The 15,024-nt window shown below is 37.9% G+C and overlaps 1 protein-coding gene across 1 annotated transcript; it reads left to right on the plus strand.

The window, feature by feature from the left end:
• Window positions 1-1,264: 1,264 nt before the first annotated feature.
• On the plus strand, window positions 1,265-14,725 carry LOC145682227 (uncharacterized). Its single transcript, XM_081753809.1, has 3 exons — window positions 1,265-1,346; window positions 12,333-12,629; window positions 13,050-14,725. Exons 1-3 carry the CDS (start codon window positions 1,265-1,267, stop codon window positions 14,723-14,725), a joined length of 2,055 nt encoding a protein of 684 aa, XP_081609935.1.
• The last annotated feature ends 299 nt before the right edge of the window (window positions 14,726-15,024 follow it).

Below are 15,024 nucleotides of genomic sequence, written 5' to 3' on the forward strand. Positions count from 1 at the left end.
AAAACCTCCGCTACCTTTTGACATGCAGTCAGGTTCCAATAAATGACAATTGAGCTTTAACCTTGAGAATTTTCCGGAATTACTAAAGCTTCCCACTGATGAAAGGAGCCGATATAGCTAATGGTTTTATCAAAACAGACAGGGTAAACAAATACGTACAACCATTTCCTGAACTCCTGTACGTGCTTTTTCTTATTCACATCTTCCTTCACCACCCTTTTATGAGGGTAGTGTTCTGGCCATTGACCTCCAAGAACAAATCGTGCGAATCTATGCTTCTTTGTGTCCAGCCACAAATACAGAACATCCGCCTCTCATATGGGAATTCGAAAGAGTTAAGAAAAATAACAAAACTGTATTTTTCGTGGCCAAGATACTCAGGTAAATTTATCATTATGATCATAGGGTAAACATAGCTTCAGTGGCCAACTTCCAAGATAGACAGGTAGTAGTAAGACAAGATAGAGTAGTAAGTAACGAATGTCTTATGGGAAAATGCAGGTTCAAGACGAACTAGGCCAAGATAAGCAGGTGGCCAACTTAGAGAGGTGGCCAAGTTGACAGGTTTCACTGTAACCGAAAATGGGACTAAGATTCAGAGGAAAACATCTGACATGTAAAAGGACTAACTAGGACTATTTTAGACATCGTTGGTTCCTTCAAAATATTCAAAAGATGCCCTCATGGCCTTCCAAAAAGAGCGAAGTTTCGCCAAAACAAGTCGCCCTCGCAGAAGAGAAGAGAAGCTGCACTCATTAGCCGACTACGATGCCGGAGTCCCGGTCTCTCATTGGTCATCGCCCAGAACTGTTCTTCAATCAATTTCGATGCCCAATAAATCAGAGGACTTTCCGTGCTACTTTCTGGACTAACCAAGTGCCCGCCAAACAACTTCTTCCAACTGTGTTATTAGTTAAGTGTTTGTGTCAATTACGGCAAACTGAAATGGAGAAACTTATATCCATAAGTAGTAATCATTTATTGACACATCTGAGTCTATTGCAGTTTCTTTTACAAATGCCTACCGATTCTGCTCTCCCGCCTAAATGTTTGCTTTTAGGCTAACTGTGGTCTTCAGTCCGACACTTATCAAAATTTTCCCAAATATTAAATTTGAAATTAGACTCATTTTAAAAACAAAGGTACTCGCGTTAAGCCTCACACACTACCTTTGCTATTAATAGATGTTTCCTTTTACGTACATTTCCTCCACGAAATTTGTGTACTTTTTATTTACCTAAATAAGTTCCCTAATAGCATAAGTATGGAAATACATTCTGGATTTGTAGGTATTGAAACCTCATCTGGAAAAGAGCGTTTAGTGTATGTTGTGCCTCTGAGCCCAGGTAAGCCTCAGTAGCACAGGCGTACCACGGTACGGTCACTAAAGACCGAATTATTCCTCAAAAGTTGATTAAGATCTTTAGGAAGCACTTAACGTCCTCTAGAGTTTGAATGTTGTAGGCATTCTACAAGAATGTTCCGAATTTTCAACGGAACGACAAAGTATTCACAATATGAAAGGTTAGGGCACGTACAGAGCCGTGCCGTGGAAATCAGCACCCGGGGCGAAAAGTATACGACGGCCCTCCCATACATATATTCCAAGCAATTTTTCCTATCTTGTTTCCTTTTTTCTATCGGATTTTTCGCCCCCTTACTTCGGCGCCCAGGGCCGTCACCCCGCTCGCCCCCCCACGGCACGGTCCTGGGCACGTAGTAATATGAATTTGTAAGATATGAGACCATTACTCAACAATGTACGGTTCACTTCATCTCGCTGAGTAGTATGTGACGACCTCTGTGAATTGAGGAGTTTGATGTAATAAGGGAGTAAGCGAGGTTTTGCCCTTTTTGCATCAAACGCATACCGGTAAGTGGCTTTTACCATGCTTGTTTAGCCTCATGTCAAAATTTCAACTCAATATCGGATTAAAATGCTGAAAACTACATTGTTTTATGTAAAAAAAAAAAAAGAAAAAAAAACTACTTAAATTTTCAACATCGTTTTTCTCCAAATGCATATTTCAGACTCACACCCTTACTGCATCAAACTCTTCTATTGTCCGAATAGGCTTTACTCTGAAATTTATTTTCGTTGGCCTGCCAGTGAATGCGCATCCTTTAGACGAAACAACTACGGAGATCGTATCACAGGAAATAGTGCTCCAGTGGAACACTTTCCAGTGCAGTGTTCCTAGCTGCTGTGTCAGCACGCTCATTTCCAAGAATGCCGACGTGTGTTGGTAAACAGCAGACAACAACGACTCAGTTTTGTTAGTGTAGTTCATGACATCTCTTAAGAATGTTTTGAACTAAAAGATGTTTGGTAAAGACATTTTGCAGGCTTATAATAAAACTTTGTGCGTCAGAGTCCACGCCACAGTTAAAGCTGAAACGTGTGGTCCAGAGCAAGTTTAACTGCTGATTGTTCTGCAGTAGATACTGAGCACAGGTAATTCAAACTAAATTCTAAAGCGTCCTTGTCTGTGGTGAAACTACAACCAACATAAATCTCACTTTTTGAACAATCCGTATAAAATATTAAAATTACCAGTACCTAACTCTAGCTGGTATTTGGTAGTGTGGTGTTTGATACGTAATGACAATCTAAGAAACGGTCACATGTACAAATTCATCTACAGTGAGACTCTGGAAAACGTAAGATTTCCTTAATGTATTTTAGATTTACACGTAATTTCCCCCAAGTATTTAAAGAACGAATGAAATTTCTTTTAATTTTCTTAGAAATTGATTTAGTAAACTGAAATGTTATAGTGAAAGTATGATTGCAAAGCTATATGCAAATTGTAGGGGAATTAGGATTTCTGGGCTTTCGGCATCTAAGGCCATTTAGCTCTTCACGTTTTGAGGAATGACGTCCCTCGGCGAGCACACAATACTGGAAAAAGGAGGGAAGAAAGGATGGGGGAAGGAAGGAAGCTCCCTGGGACCTATAAGTTAGGTACCACCCCGGCATTTGTCTGGTGTGAATGAAGAAAACCCAGGAAAACCTCATTCACGGTGGCTGGTCTGAAAAAGCGTTTTACACATTTTCGACCGAGTGCCCACACCGGGAATCGAACCCCGGACCGCTCGCACCGAAGGAGAAAGCGTTAGCGACTATGCTACGCTGGGGTCTATGCGAATTGTGTTCCACTTGTAATTCAAATAAATAACTATATAATTCCAATAGGTTGAGAATAGCAAACGCTGAAAAATAAAATTTTAAATAATAAAAAAGAGTACATAAAGATGAATTTTGGTTGCCGTTACTAGCATGAAAGTCAGAATTACATGGATGTGAGTCAATTGTCACAAGATGGGGAACCCTCACCACTAACTAACTAACTAACTAACTAACTCTATGGCCTATGGATCCCGGAGGTTCAGTGCCGCGTTCACAAAAGCTCTCCACTGACTTCTATCCTTAGCTAATTGGATCCAGTTTCTACTTTGTATTCCTATCTCTGCGAGATCCATCTTAATATTATCCTCCCATCTGCGCCTAGGTCTTCCTAATGGTCGTTTTCCTATGGGTCTACCAGTCAAGACTTTGAAAGCGTTTCTACTTTCTTCCATTCTAGCTACATGACCTGCCCACCTAAGCCTCCTAGACTTGACGACCCTAACAATGTTGGGTAAACCGTATAAACTATGTAGTTCCTCGTTATGAAGCTTTCGCCATTCCCCATTCTCGTTCCTCTTGGGTCCGAATATTCTTCTCAGGATCCTGTTCTCAAATACTTTCAGTCTATGTTCTTCCCTCAGAGTAAGCGACCATGTTTCGCAACCATACAGAACAACAGGCATGATTATCGTTTTATATATTTTAAGCTTCAAATTCCTCGACAGAATTCGCGACGACAAGAGATTTTGAACCGAATAGTAACACGAATTCCCTGCTTTTAGTCGACATTTAATCTCTTCGACTTCTCACCACGGGTTCAGTAAATTTAGTCTTTGTTAGACTTGCAGAACTTCTTGCATTTTTTGGCGTTCCTCGTAGATATATGGTTAGCGAACGTAGCTTCGGTACGGACTCCGGGGTTTAATTCATGGTAGGAGTGATTCAGATTCAACGTTAAACAGTTAGTCTATCTCTTCATGCTGAAATTGAATGGTCGAATGAATATTAATAATTTTAGTAACGATCAAAATGGAATGCATGCTTGAACTTTCCTTCTTTTAATTTGAAAGTTTAATTTTTATTTATGTGACTTTCCTCAACAATTGGAAGCAGACGCACACCCAGAAGTTTTTGTTGGGAGGGGTCTAAAGTTTGAGGGAGTCCAATGCTACAACACTTTGCTCCAAGAGCATTGCCAGAACGAACTTAAAAAGAATAGAGAGATGGAGTGGGAAAGATAACTGTCTTTGTTTCTAGATGTAAAAGGGTGTCTTCCCACTTGCGACAGTCCTATTAGCGACAGGAACTGTTAATTGTCCTATGAGCGACCGATTCGATCTGTTAACTGCCCTATGAGTCACTGATTCGTTCATACTAAGATAATGGAAGAAGATAAGGTTCTCCCTTCTTTAACTTGTTTTATGCTAATGTGATTTAGAACCTAACAAAATGTACTATGAAAAATTTCGCTCTACCTGAATTTAATACGTGAGAATGTTCTCATTACATTAACAATCTTTTATACATTTTTCCTAATATTATATTTTTAAATTAATTTCTATGAATACATTGACTCCATCAAGGGGAAAATTAACTAAATATTTAGAGTAGCTCCGCCTTTGTCTATGATTCTAATATAATTTAAAAAATATGTTAAAATGATACGGAGCATAAGTTTAGATTGAATATGTTTATGGCATAAGAAAGAAATCAGAAAGAGGTAGGGGCGCCCGAAGAAAATTTTCTAGGGAGGGGCTTCTCCATGGTTGCTGTATCACGTCTAATATATCTGTTATTTAATATAAGTGGTTTGCTATATTACGTATACATTTTTGTGAGCCAGGGGGGCGACCCCTGCCTTCCCGTCGGGCGCCCATGGAAAAAAGTTGTTCACCATTTGAGGATATCAAAGAAATCTAGAAAACACGATGTATTCGAAAAAAATATTACACAAGTTACAAATCTCTCGCAGGACTTAACAGTTCGTCCAGTTATAAGGAATTATTTCAGATTGCTACACGACAAGCTTTTATGTATGTCAAAGGAAGGGAGGAAGGCAAAGTCAGCAATTAGTTTACGTTTTAGTAGCTTACAATAGAGAGGAAGGTAGTTTAAAGAGTTTGTTTACCTTTTGCATTGTTTAGAGTGAACTGCATGGTAATTGGTGGGATTGGTTGAGAATAGCCAATCAGATGTAAGGGATCTCAAGAGGTGTCTTTTATCATTTTTTTTTCATTTTATTCATAGAGTGTTAGGAAGTCTAAAAAGTAGATAATTGGCGAAACTGTTACACGTTTAAGTTTTTCAAAATAAAATATATTACTGTGCTTAGTGAGTAACTAGATTTGAGTCAAATTAAGTACAGAAAACAGAGCTTTTGAAGAAAGGGGATATTACAACTGGATTTTCAATAATTACATAGGAATATACTTTTCATGGAAATATCCCTGTTGTCTCGTTAAGTTATTTGGTATGTTTTATGTCAAATCTAACTCAAAATTAAAATGTTTTATTTGCATTCACAGTAGAGGAAAAATATATTTGACGAACAGCATCACTGGCACGTACATATTTCGTACCAAGGTTGTTCGGACGCTAATAACGCCAGAGGCAAACATATTTTACGAGATGGAATCATATCATCTTCCATCATCTCAATGCAAATGAATCGGTCACTCATAGGACAGATAACAGTTCCTGTCGCTAATAGGACTGTCGCTTCTGGGACTAATTCATGTAAAAGTAACTCTTTTTATCCGCACCTTCTCTTTCTCGCAAAAATTAGCAACATATCACCTCTATATGACTTACAGTTCTCGAGATATGGTTGCTTAAATATCTAGAAATTCGAACTTTTTTGGCCAATATCTTTGGAACGGTGGCCAGTTGGGCAGTAGACAGTTAATCAGTGCCCACCGGTTACTATTTGGTACCAAAATATTTATCATCCTCTTAGGTATTGATCAACATCAATATCATCTCTCTACAACTTATGGTTCCCAAGCTATCGCTACTTAAATATCTAGAAATTGGTCATCTTTGGCCAATATCACGGGAACGGTAAGTTATAGAGAGATGATATTGGTGTTAATCAATTCCTAAAAATATGGTAAACATTTTGGTACCGATAATAATTGGTGGCCACTGGCCAACTGACCATTGGTCAAATCAGGAACCAGTTGGACAGTGGTCACCGGTTACTATTTGGTACCAAAATAATTTACCATCCTTTCAGATATTGATCAACACCAATATGATCTCTCTATGACGTACGGTTCCCGAGATATGGGTCCTTAAATCTTTGGAAGTCGGCCATTGTTTGGCCAATATCTCGGGCACGGTAAGAGTGAATTTAATTTAATCACTCTTAATCACTTTCTCCGATAATTTTTGATGCTCTATCGAATGTAAGGTTCAAAATTGAAAAAATCGCAAATAACAGACACACATAGAGAATTCAATAACGGACATTTTAAGTTCGTTGAAAATATCAGGGTGTCTACTGGAATACCAGAAAGTAAATTCATGACTTTTTCATGACTTTTCATGACCTCTTTGTTCAAAGTTTCATGACCATGGCGATAAAAATTTACCATTAGTAATAATAAACCCCTACCATCAGTGATCACATTATGTTCTTATCGGTTAAGATCACATTCCTACATAATGTCGATTAGCTGACAACTAATTTTAAAATGCAAGAGCAATTTAAAAGGCAGTAAACAAATTTTTAATTGCGGTTCAAGTATGGGTTTAAGGCTTACCAGGTTCTATAGATTTAAAAAAAAATCTTGTGAACAGTCCCGTTACATTCAACTAGGTTTTTTATCTGCATTTTATGTACTCTGAATTCTAAATTTATAATTTTCGTTTACAAGAAAAGACTGATTACGTAAATATACAATTCTTTTCCATCGTGTCATTTTTGAAATTAGCGTGCATAAACATACTGATAAGACCTACTGAATTTGTTCATAATGGAACATTCATCCTGGAATGGGGTCTGATACCTTCTTTCTTCTTTTTTCAAGGGTACTTTTACAAATATTTTTTTCTCACAGTCTGCATACTAGTATCACATCAAAACTTAAAAAAAAAAAGTGAACACAAAAATGGACATCTTGATTGAATATCACATAATTAAAGAACTTATCACATAATTAAAGATTGAACTTATCACATAATTAAAGATCATAGTGAGTTTAGTAAAAAACATTTCATAAAGCTTTATATGTAAAAAAAAAATATATTAGTTTACATAGAGTCTGGATACTTTCTTATACTTTTAAGCTCTTCCCAAAGTATTCATAATTTTAGGGGTCGCTGAGATAAATAGTGACATTTTAATCCAATTCAACTTCAAGGTCATACTCCACTCTCTAGGAGTGAGGTTGGGAGGGGGGCGAGATTTTAAAAGTAATCAAAAACGACCGATATTAGTGTTAAATTCATAGTTTTCGAGGTCTCTGAGTTTAACGATATCAGTTTTCACGATGTTCACGTTTATTGTCATCCCTTGGGGTGGGGGTAGGAGAGGATGACTTATTCAGATAAGATAGCTAATTAGTAACTACTGTAATTAGAGCGAATTAAAAACATTAACATATTTTCTCGTGCTTGCACGGAACTATGCGGGTTGCTAGTCTTAAATATCACTTATTGTGAATCTTAAAGAAAGAATCTAAAATTCTGCCGCCTTGTGCTCGAGCACAGAATAGCACTTACCTAAATACGGGCCTGCTCTTACCAGTGAATCACTCTATACTGTATTTGAAGTTTTAATTCTGAGTATAATTATCCATCTAGCAGAAATTTGTCTGAAATTAAGCACTCAGAGAACTGCCCAAAGACAAAACAAATTATAAAAGAAATTCGTTTTAAAAAGTAGATCATCAAATTTAAAATCTGCAAACTCAAACGAATAATATTTGCATAAGTCTAAAGGCCCAAAAATACACAATTTACATTTCTTAGAAGTAAAGAAATAGCAGATCAGAAAGTTGGACAGTAAAAAGTTGTTACTATATTACAGAGACTAGAAGATGAAATGGGGAGGAGCTAGGAAGACAGTAAAGTACCAGTTAGCCAGCACATGGCGAAATTCTCACAATTACTGACCTGATACAACTGTTTCAGTACATGCCGTATGAGGTATAAAAGTATGAAGTATAAAAATATACTCTGAGATTTCAGATTTTCATGACCAGTTGGGTAAATAAAGGACTTTTTCATGGCTTTCATGACCACGAAGCAAACTAGGCTATATGACTTTTCATGACTTTCATGACCAGTAGACACCCTGAATATATAATTAGAAGTGGATTGTTTTTATGAGAACAGAAACAGTACAGATGAAATATAACATAAAATCCTTATGCGACATTAATAGTTTCTCTGCTAAACAAGTATAGTTTTATTAACAAAGTGTAGAAAAGATACTGAATTTTTTTTGTATGTGGCGGGGGGGAGTTCGGCTCCGGTGGACCCTGGCGTCGGTGCACCGCTGGTTGGAAACCATTGAAATAAATGTAATAACACTATTATACAAGACAAGAGCGTTGCAGTTATGTGGATAAATACTGGAAGTTGGCGAAGGTGGCATTAATGTAAGTAATTTGATAATTAGTTTTAAACATGCTCGTCCAATCCTCTTGATTGTAAAAAAAAAAAAAAAAAAAAAAAAAGAAAAAATCAAGCTTCAGTTAGTTTTTCTTTCGTCCACATAGTGTCACTAGCAGCCGTCATATGGCGCCGTGGACTCTGCATAAAAGAGCTACCAAACGGCGAAATGGAGAACTAAATGGAGAACCCAGCTACGGATAATTATTTTAACAAAAATGCTTGTTCAATTTGGTAGGAGAGAATGATGAGGAACAAATTACATAGTTAGACTTTCTCTTCACAATATAATTGAAAGTAAAAGGAACAAATTATATACAGAGATTTTTCTTTAAATCCAAAGGTAGAATCAAATTTCTAAACCTTTCTTTAGCAGTACTCTATACATACACCTGGACAGAGTCAAAATTAACAAGTCAATTCTTGAGTTCAGTTGATTTTGAGTTTAATGTCACGTTCAGCAGCGAGGCTCTATGAGACGTGGACCTACTGATTAACGTGGAATTAGAACCACTTAAGCTCCCGCCGGGAATCGAACTCGGGTCTCCCGAGCCAAAGACGCGTACGCTAACCGCTTAGCCACGAAGGAACTGCAAGAGTCTATTCTTCTTCAGCAAAAATTTTAGTTTAACGTCCCTCGATTATGCCCTTTACGCTAAAGATTGATTGCATGTTTGATTTTTAGTTAAGCGTCTCTTACAGCAGCAATGCTGTATGACACGTGGACCAACAGATTAATATGGAATCTAACGTACCACATGAGCTCCTGCCGGGAATCGAACCCGGGTCTCCCATACTAAAGGTACGTGCGCTAACTGCTTAGTCACGACGCTCTTTAGGTGCAAGAAGACGGATATTCAAAGAAGGTGAATAATTGTGATTTTTTTTTGTGCTCTCCCACGGCTTTTACACACGCATCAAAAGCGGAGGCGCTAGATACTAGACCAGATGGAAGGGCTAGAAACACAATTGAGACTTCAGATATTTGTATTTCTTCATCTAAGACACACAGTCTATTCTTACTCTCATATAAGTCCGCAACATATTCTTCCCATCTTTCTAAAACTTCACATTGAGCTCCCTCGTGGCGAAGCGGTTAGCGTACGTGCCTTTGGCGTGCGAGACCTGAGTTTGATTCCCGGTTGGAGCTCATGTGGTTCGGATTCCACGTTAATCAGTAGGTCCACATCTCATATAGCCTCGCTGCTGAAAGGGACGCTAAACTAAAAAAAACTTCCTCGCTGACTATCTTTTCATTCTTATTTTCTACTGCCGTCGTAATATCCTGTTTTAATTGAGAAGTTCTATGAATTTTACTTCCTTGTACATTTCTTCATATTTCCACACTGTTTCTAATTCTTCTATGTCCTTGCATTTTATTTTGTAAATCTCTTCCCTTACTCTCTGTTTCCCTTCGTAACTCTTTCGGTGGCTCAGTGGTAGAGTGCTTGCCTCTGGCGCTTGATGTCCCTGGTTCGATTCACGGCCAAGTAAGTTTTTGGTGGACAACATTCTGTCCATGGGGTTATTCCCGTTCCTTTCCTCATTCTCATTCCACCAATCCATCCATCATCATTCACTTGCTTTATTCAACGTCTCCCTTAGTGCCAACAGAATAATAGGTAGACATGAGGAATTAGGGTAACGGCGCTCCATGCTACTGACCGAAAGAAGTAAGCTCATAAGGTGTCATATATATATTTACAAAGTAAGAAAATACGTATATCAAAACAAAACGAACTGTTTGGGATTATTTGTGTGTTTAACAGTGTGTGTGCCTTTAGCTGGCAACAGTGTTCAAGTTGCTTAACGCCTTTCTATTGTTTGGGGAAGAGTGTGAATGTGGAGGCAGCAAGAACATGAAGTTTGGTGGACCATATATCATGGTCGAAAATCATATAACATAACATAAACAATAAGCCATCGCAATCACAATCATTTACAACTAAAGACCTTGTGAACATGTTTATTCTCGTGTATATGTTTTGTGTGCAAATTGAAGTTGTAATCATTAAATACAGTGAATTTATATTTGGTAGCATTCATGTGGTGTACGAATCAAGCCTTACAGTCCACTAGTATGAATATTGTTTTTAGCATTGTTATTGTACTTTAGTGAAGTAACAAATATATACATTCAAATTGCACATTGGTCCTATCCGGGCCACATGAGTGCAAAGCTTTCTGACAATTGTGAGAATTGTTCTGTGCTGTTATGAAGAGAAATGTGTTTGTGTCGGCCTATATGTGGTGCTATCACGTACGTTGGACAATCAGCACGTTTTCTGTGTAGGCGGACAGCTGTTGTACCAGAACCACGCTTCTGGAGTATATTTCATAGGTAAAAGAAAACAAAAAACATCATCATCAGGTCAGTAGTTTTTTATTCTTCATATTTCTGCGTAGCATTTAATCATGGCTGAATCACACCAGCGTCTTTTAAGGCAAAGATCTGCATACAGAGGCCAGTTAACAAGAATAAACACTTTTGTTCAGGCCTTTGATCCAAATGAAGGCAATATAGAAGAAATACGTGCACGCTTAAAACATCTAAATAACGTCTGGTCAAAGTTGCAGGAGGTGCAAGATACTATTGAAATTGATCAAATCGAACCCGAAGCGGAAGCAGTAAACGCTCGTGCAGAAATTGAAAATGTGTATTTTTCTTTAGAGGCTCAAATGCAAGCACTTGTTTTAAAGCATGGAAATAAAGAATCAGCTGTTAATAATAACACTAGCAGTAGCGCACAAGTTAGATTACCGGTCATACAGTTGCCTGCATTTGACGGGAATTGTAAACATTGGTTATCATATAAGGACACTTTTATATCTCTTATTCACGAGAATAAAGACATTTCCACAGTACAGAAGTTTCAGTACCTCCGAACTTCTCTTAAGGGCGAAGCGTTAAACCTAATTGAAAATTTACCAATTACCGAAACAAATTATTCAGTAGCATGGCAATTACTCGTTGACAGGTATTCAAATAAAAAGCTAATTGCTTCTTCTTACATTCATGAAATACTACAAATCAAGCCAGTGTATAAAGAAAATGTAAGTGAACTTCGCGCTTTTATAAATACAGCTACTAGTAATATAAATGCGCTACAAGCACTTGAGCCAAACGTAAACCTCACAGACGTAATTTTGACCCAACACTTTGTATCAAAATTAGACGCTAGTACTAGAAAGTCATGGGAGCTTCAAAATATGAATTCTAATTTTCCTGCTTTATCAGAATTCTTTTCGTTTCTCGAGAAACGTTGTCAGGTGCTTGAGAACATGAGAACTAGTATTGATGGTGTGAAGCAGAGTAGTAGCGTACAAAACAAGCAAACAAAAAGTATTCAGTCATCAAAGACTTATTTATCAACATTTTCAAATGCATGCGAATTTTGTAATAACCAGCATCCCTTATATTCTTGTTCGTCCTTTGTGAATGCGGCACACAGCCAAAAATTGGAGTGCATTCGTAAAAATAAATTATGCATGAATTGTTTGAAAAGTAATCATTTTTTGAAGAATTGTAAATCGAGAGGTTGTAAAAAGTGTTCCAAAAAGCACAATACATTACTGCATGTAGACGTAACAAAGGACAAATCAGTGCGGTTTCCAAGTGTAAGCAGTGCTACGGTGCAAGAGCGTAGTAACAACTCAGATTCCAGTGAAAATTTAGGGCAAGTGTCATATTGTGCATTAAAGGCTAGGCCCAACGCAAGAGTGTTGTTATCTACTGCAATAGTAAAAGTAAGGGATAATAAGGGAAATTTGGTTCCTTGTCGCGCGCTTCTAGACAGTGCTAGTCAGACCAATTTCGTAACAGAGAATTTGGTGCAACAATTGAACATCAAACGGTATAGACAGTATACTCCAATTCAAGGTATAAATCAAGCGATATCTAATACAAAGTACTCTGTAGATATTAGTGTCCATTCATGTGTTAACACATTTTCATTGAATATAAGTTGTTCAGTTCTCCCTCACATTACAAGTAAACTACCGGAAGAAAGAATTAATTATGACGATTGGAACATTCCCAAGGACACTGTTTTAGCAGATCCTACTTTTAATACACCTGGAGACATAGATATTCTTTTAGGTGCGGAAGTATTCTACATAATTATGAAGTCAGGACACAAAACACGGCCAGGTGATTTTCCAGTGCTTCAGGAGACAGAATTGGGATGGATCGTGGCAGGACGCATTCCTCAAGAACGTGACCCCCATATTCCATTAACAACATGTTTTGTGAAGACAAACATAGATCTACAGCAACAACTTCAAAAATTTTGGGAACTAGAAGAAATTACTGTTACACCTAGATCAAGCGAAGAGCTTGCATGTGAGCGACATTTCGTTCAGAATACAACAAGAGATCATACAGGGCGTTTCATTGTACGATTGCCTTTGCTTGAAGACCGTACAGTTTTAGGCGATTCTTATCAGCAGGCATTGGTTAGATTAAAGCAATTGGAAAGAAGATTCGATCAACACCCGGATTTTGAAGCTAAATATACAGAATTCATGCAAGAATATGAAGATCTTGGTCACATGGTAAGGATAGATGAGCGTAAAAAGGAGGACGTCAGCGTTGCATACTATTTGCCACATCATGCAGTTTTTAAGCCTACAAGCTCTACAACGAAGCTCCGTGTGGTGTTTGATGCTTCAGCAAAATCTGACAGCGGAAAAAGCCTCAACGACATTCTCTTAGTTGGTCCTACAATACAGCAATATTTGTTTTCTATCATTTTGCGCTTTAGAACTCATTCGATAGTATTCACTGCAGATATCGCTAAGATGTATCGCATGGTCAATGTTCATCCAGAAGACACGCCATTACAACGTATATTGTGGAGAAGATCTAGAAATGAACCGATTCAAGTTTTTGAGTTGAAAACACTAACGTATGGTACGGTATGTGCTTCATTTGTGGCCACAAGATGCCTACAGCAATTAGCAGACGAAGAAGAGCATAATTACCCTGTAGCAGCAGAAATATTACGTCGAGATTTCTATATTGACGATGTTTGTAGTGGCATGAGCAACATACAGCAAGCTTTAGAGGTCCAGAAGCAATTGATAGAGTTACTGGGAAAGGGAGGTTTTACACTTAGAAAATGGAGTTCGAATGGTCCAAGATTATTGGAATCCATCTCGCCAGAGCTTCGAGAAGTGCAGCGTCCAATCCAGTTCCACGAAGGCCAAGGCGTCAAGGCATTAGGATTGTCATGGCATCCAGACAAGGATATATTTCTCGTTGAAAGCAAGACGTCACCAATGAAGGTTCAAGAGTGCATTACTAAACGCCAGATTGCTTCCATCATTGCCACTATATTCGATCCATTAGGAATAATTTCACCAGTTGTCGTTTCATACAAAATATTTTTGCAAGAATTGTGGCGGCAAAAGGTTCAATGGGACGACAATATACCAATGGAATTAGCAAAGAAATGGACTCAATTATACAAGCAGCTTCCATTAATCAATCAGATTAAATTCGACAGATATGTACTCGTTGAAGGAAACATAGCGGAAATTCAGATCCATAGTTTTTCAGATGCTTCTCAAAGAGCATATGGAGCCTGCATTTATATGCGATCGATCAATCAACAAGGAGAAATATCAGTTAAGTTATTATGTGCTAAATCACGTGTGGCCCCAGTCAAGAAAATCACTCTCCCACGTCTGGAGTTATGCGCAGCAGTTGATTTGGCAAAATTAGTTCACAAGATTTTACCAATTTTAAAATTGAACATAAGTAGCGTCCATTTGTGGACCGACTCCCAAATCGTGTTGGCATGGCTAGCTTCTCCGTGTAATAAATGGAAACCTTTCGTGGCCAACAGAGTAGCTCAAATTCAAGACTTAACTGACGTTAGCTGTTGGAAACATGTAACTTCTTCGGACAACCCTGGAGATTTGATTTCAAGAGGAATAGATGCAGTTTCCATAAAGGACAATTCATTATGGTGACACGGTCCACAATGGCTTTCTAGTTTACAATCTAATTGGTCAGTGACAAGTAAGGATTCATTGCAACCAGATCAAGTTCCAGAGAGTAAGGGAACCATAATATTGACAGTCACTTTAGACAATTGGTGCAATGGAACCATAACAAGATTCTCAAAATTGTCAAGGTTAGTTAGGACAATAGCATATTGTAGACGTTTTGTTCATAACATCAGACACAAGCAAAACAAACTAACAGAAGGTCTTTCAGTACAAGAACTCCACATAGCGCTCCATGTTTGCATCAAATGGACACAAGAAAT

This window comes from Thermobia domestica, chromosome 3 (assembly GCF_964235325.1).
Source record: "Thermobia domestica chromosome 3, izTheDome1.hap1.1, whole genome shotgun sequence".
Taxonomy (NCBI): Eukaryota; Metazoa; Arthropoda; class Insecta; order Zygentoma; family Lepismatidae; genus Thermobia; species Thermobia domestica.

Bases quoted from the DNA above. Each gene is read 5' to 3' on its own strand.
- LOC145682227 (XM_081753809.1), top strand. From the start codon at position 1,265: ATGGAAATACATTCTGGATTTGTAGGTATTGAAACCTCATCTGGAAAA. The intron at 1,347-12,332 runs GTAAGCCTCAGT...TACTGCATGTAG, and splicing joins TGTTGTGCCTCTGAGCCCAG to ACGTAACAAAGGACAAATCA. The intron at 12,630-13,049 runs GTATAAATCAAG...TTTGGGAACTAG, and splicing joins ACAGTATACTCCAATTCAAG to AAGAAATTACTGTTACACCT.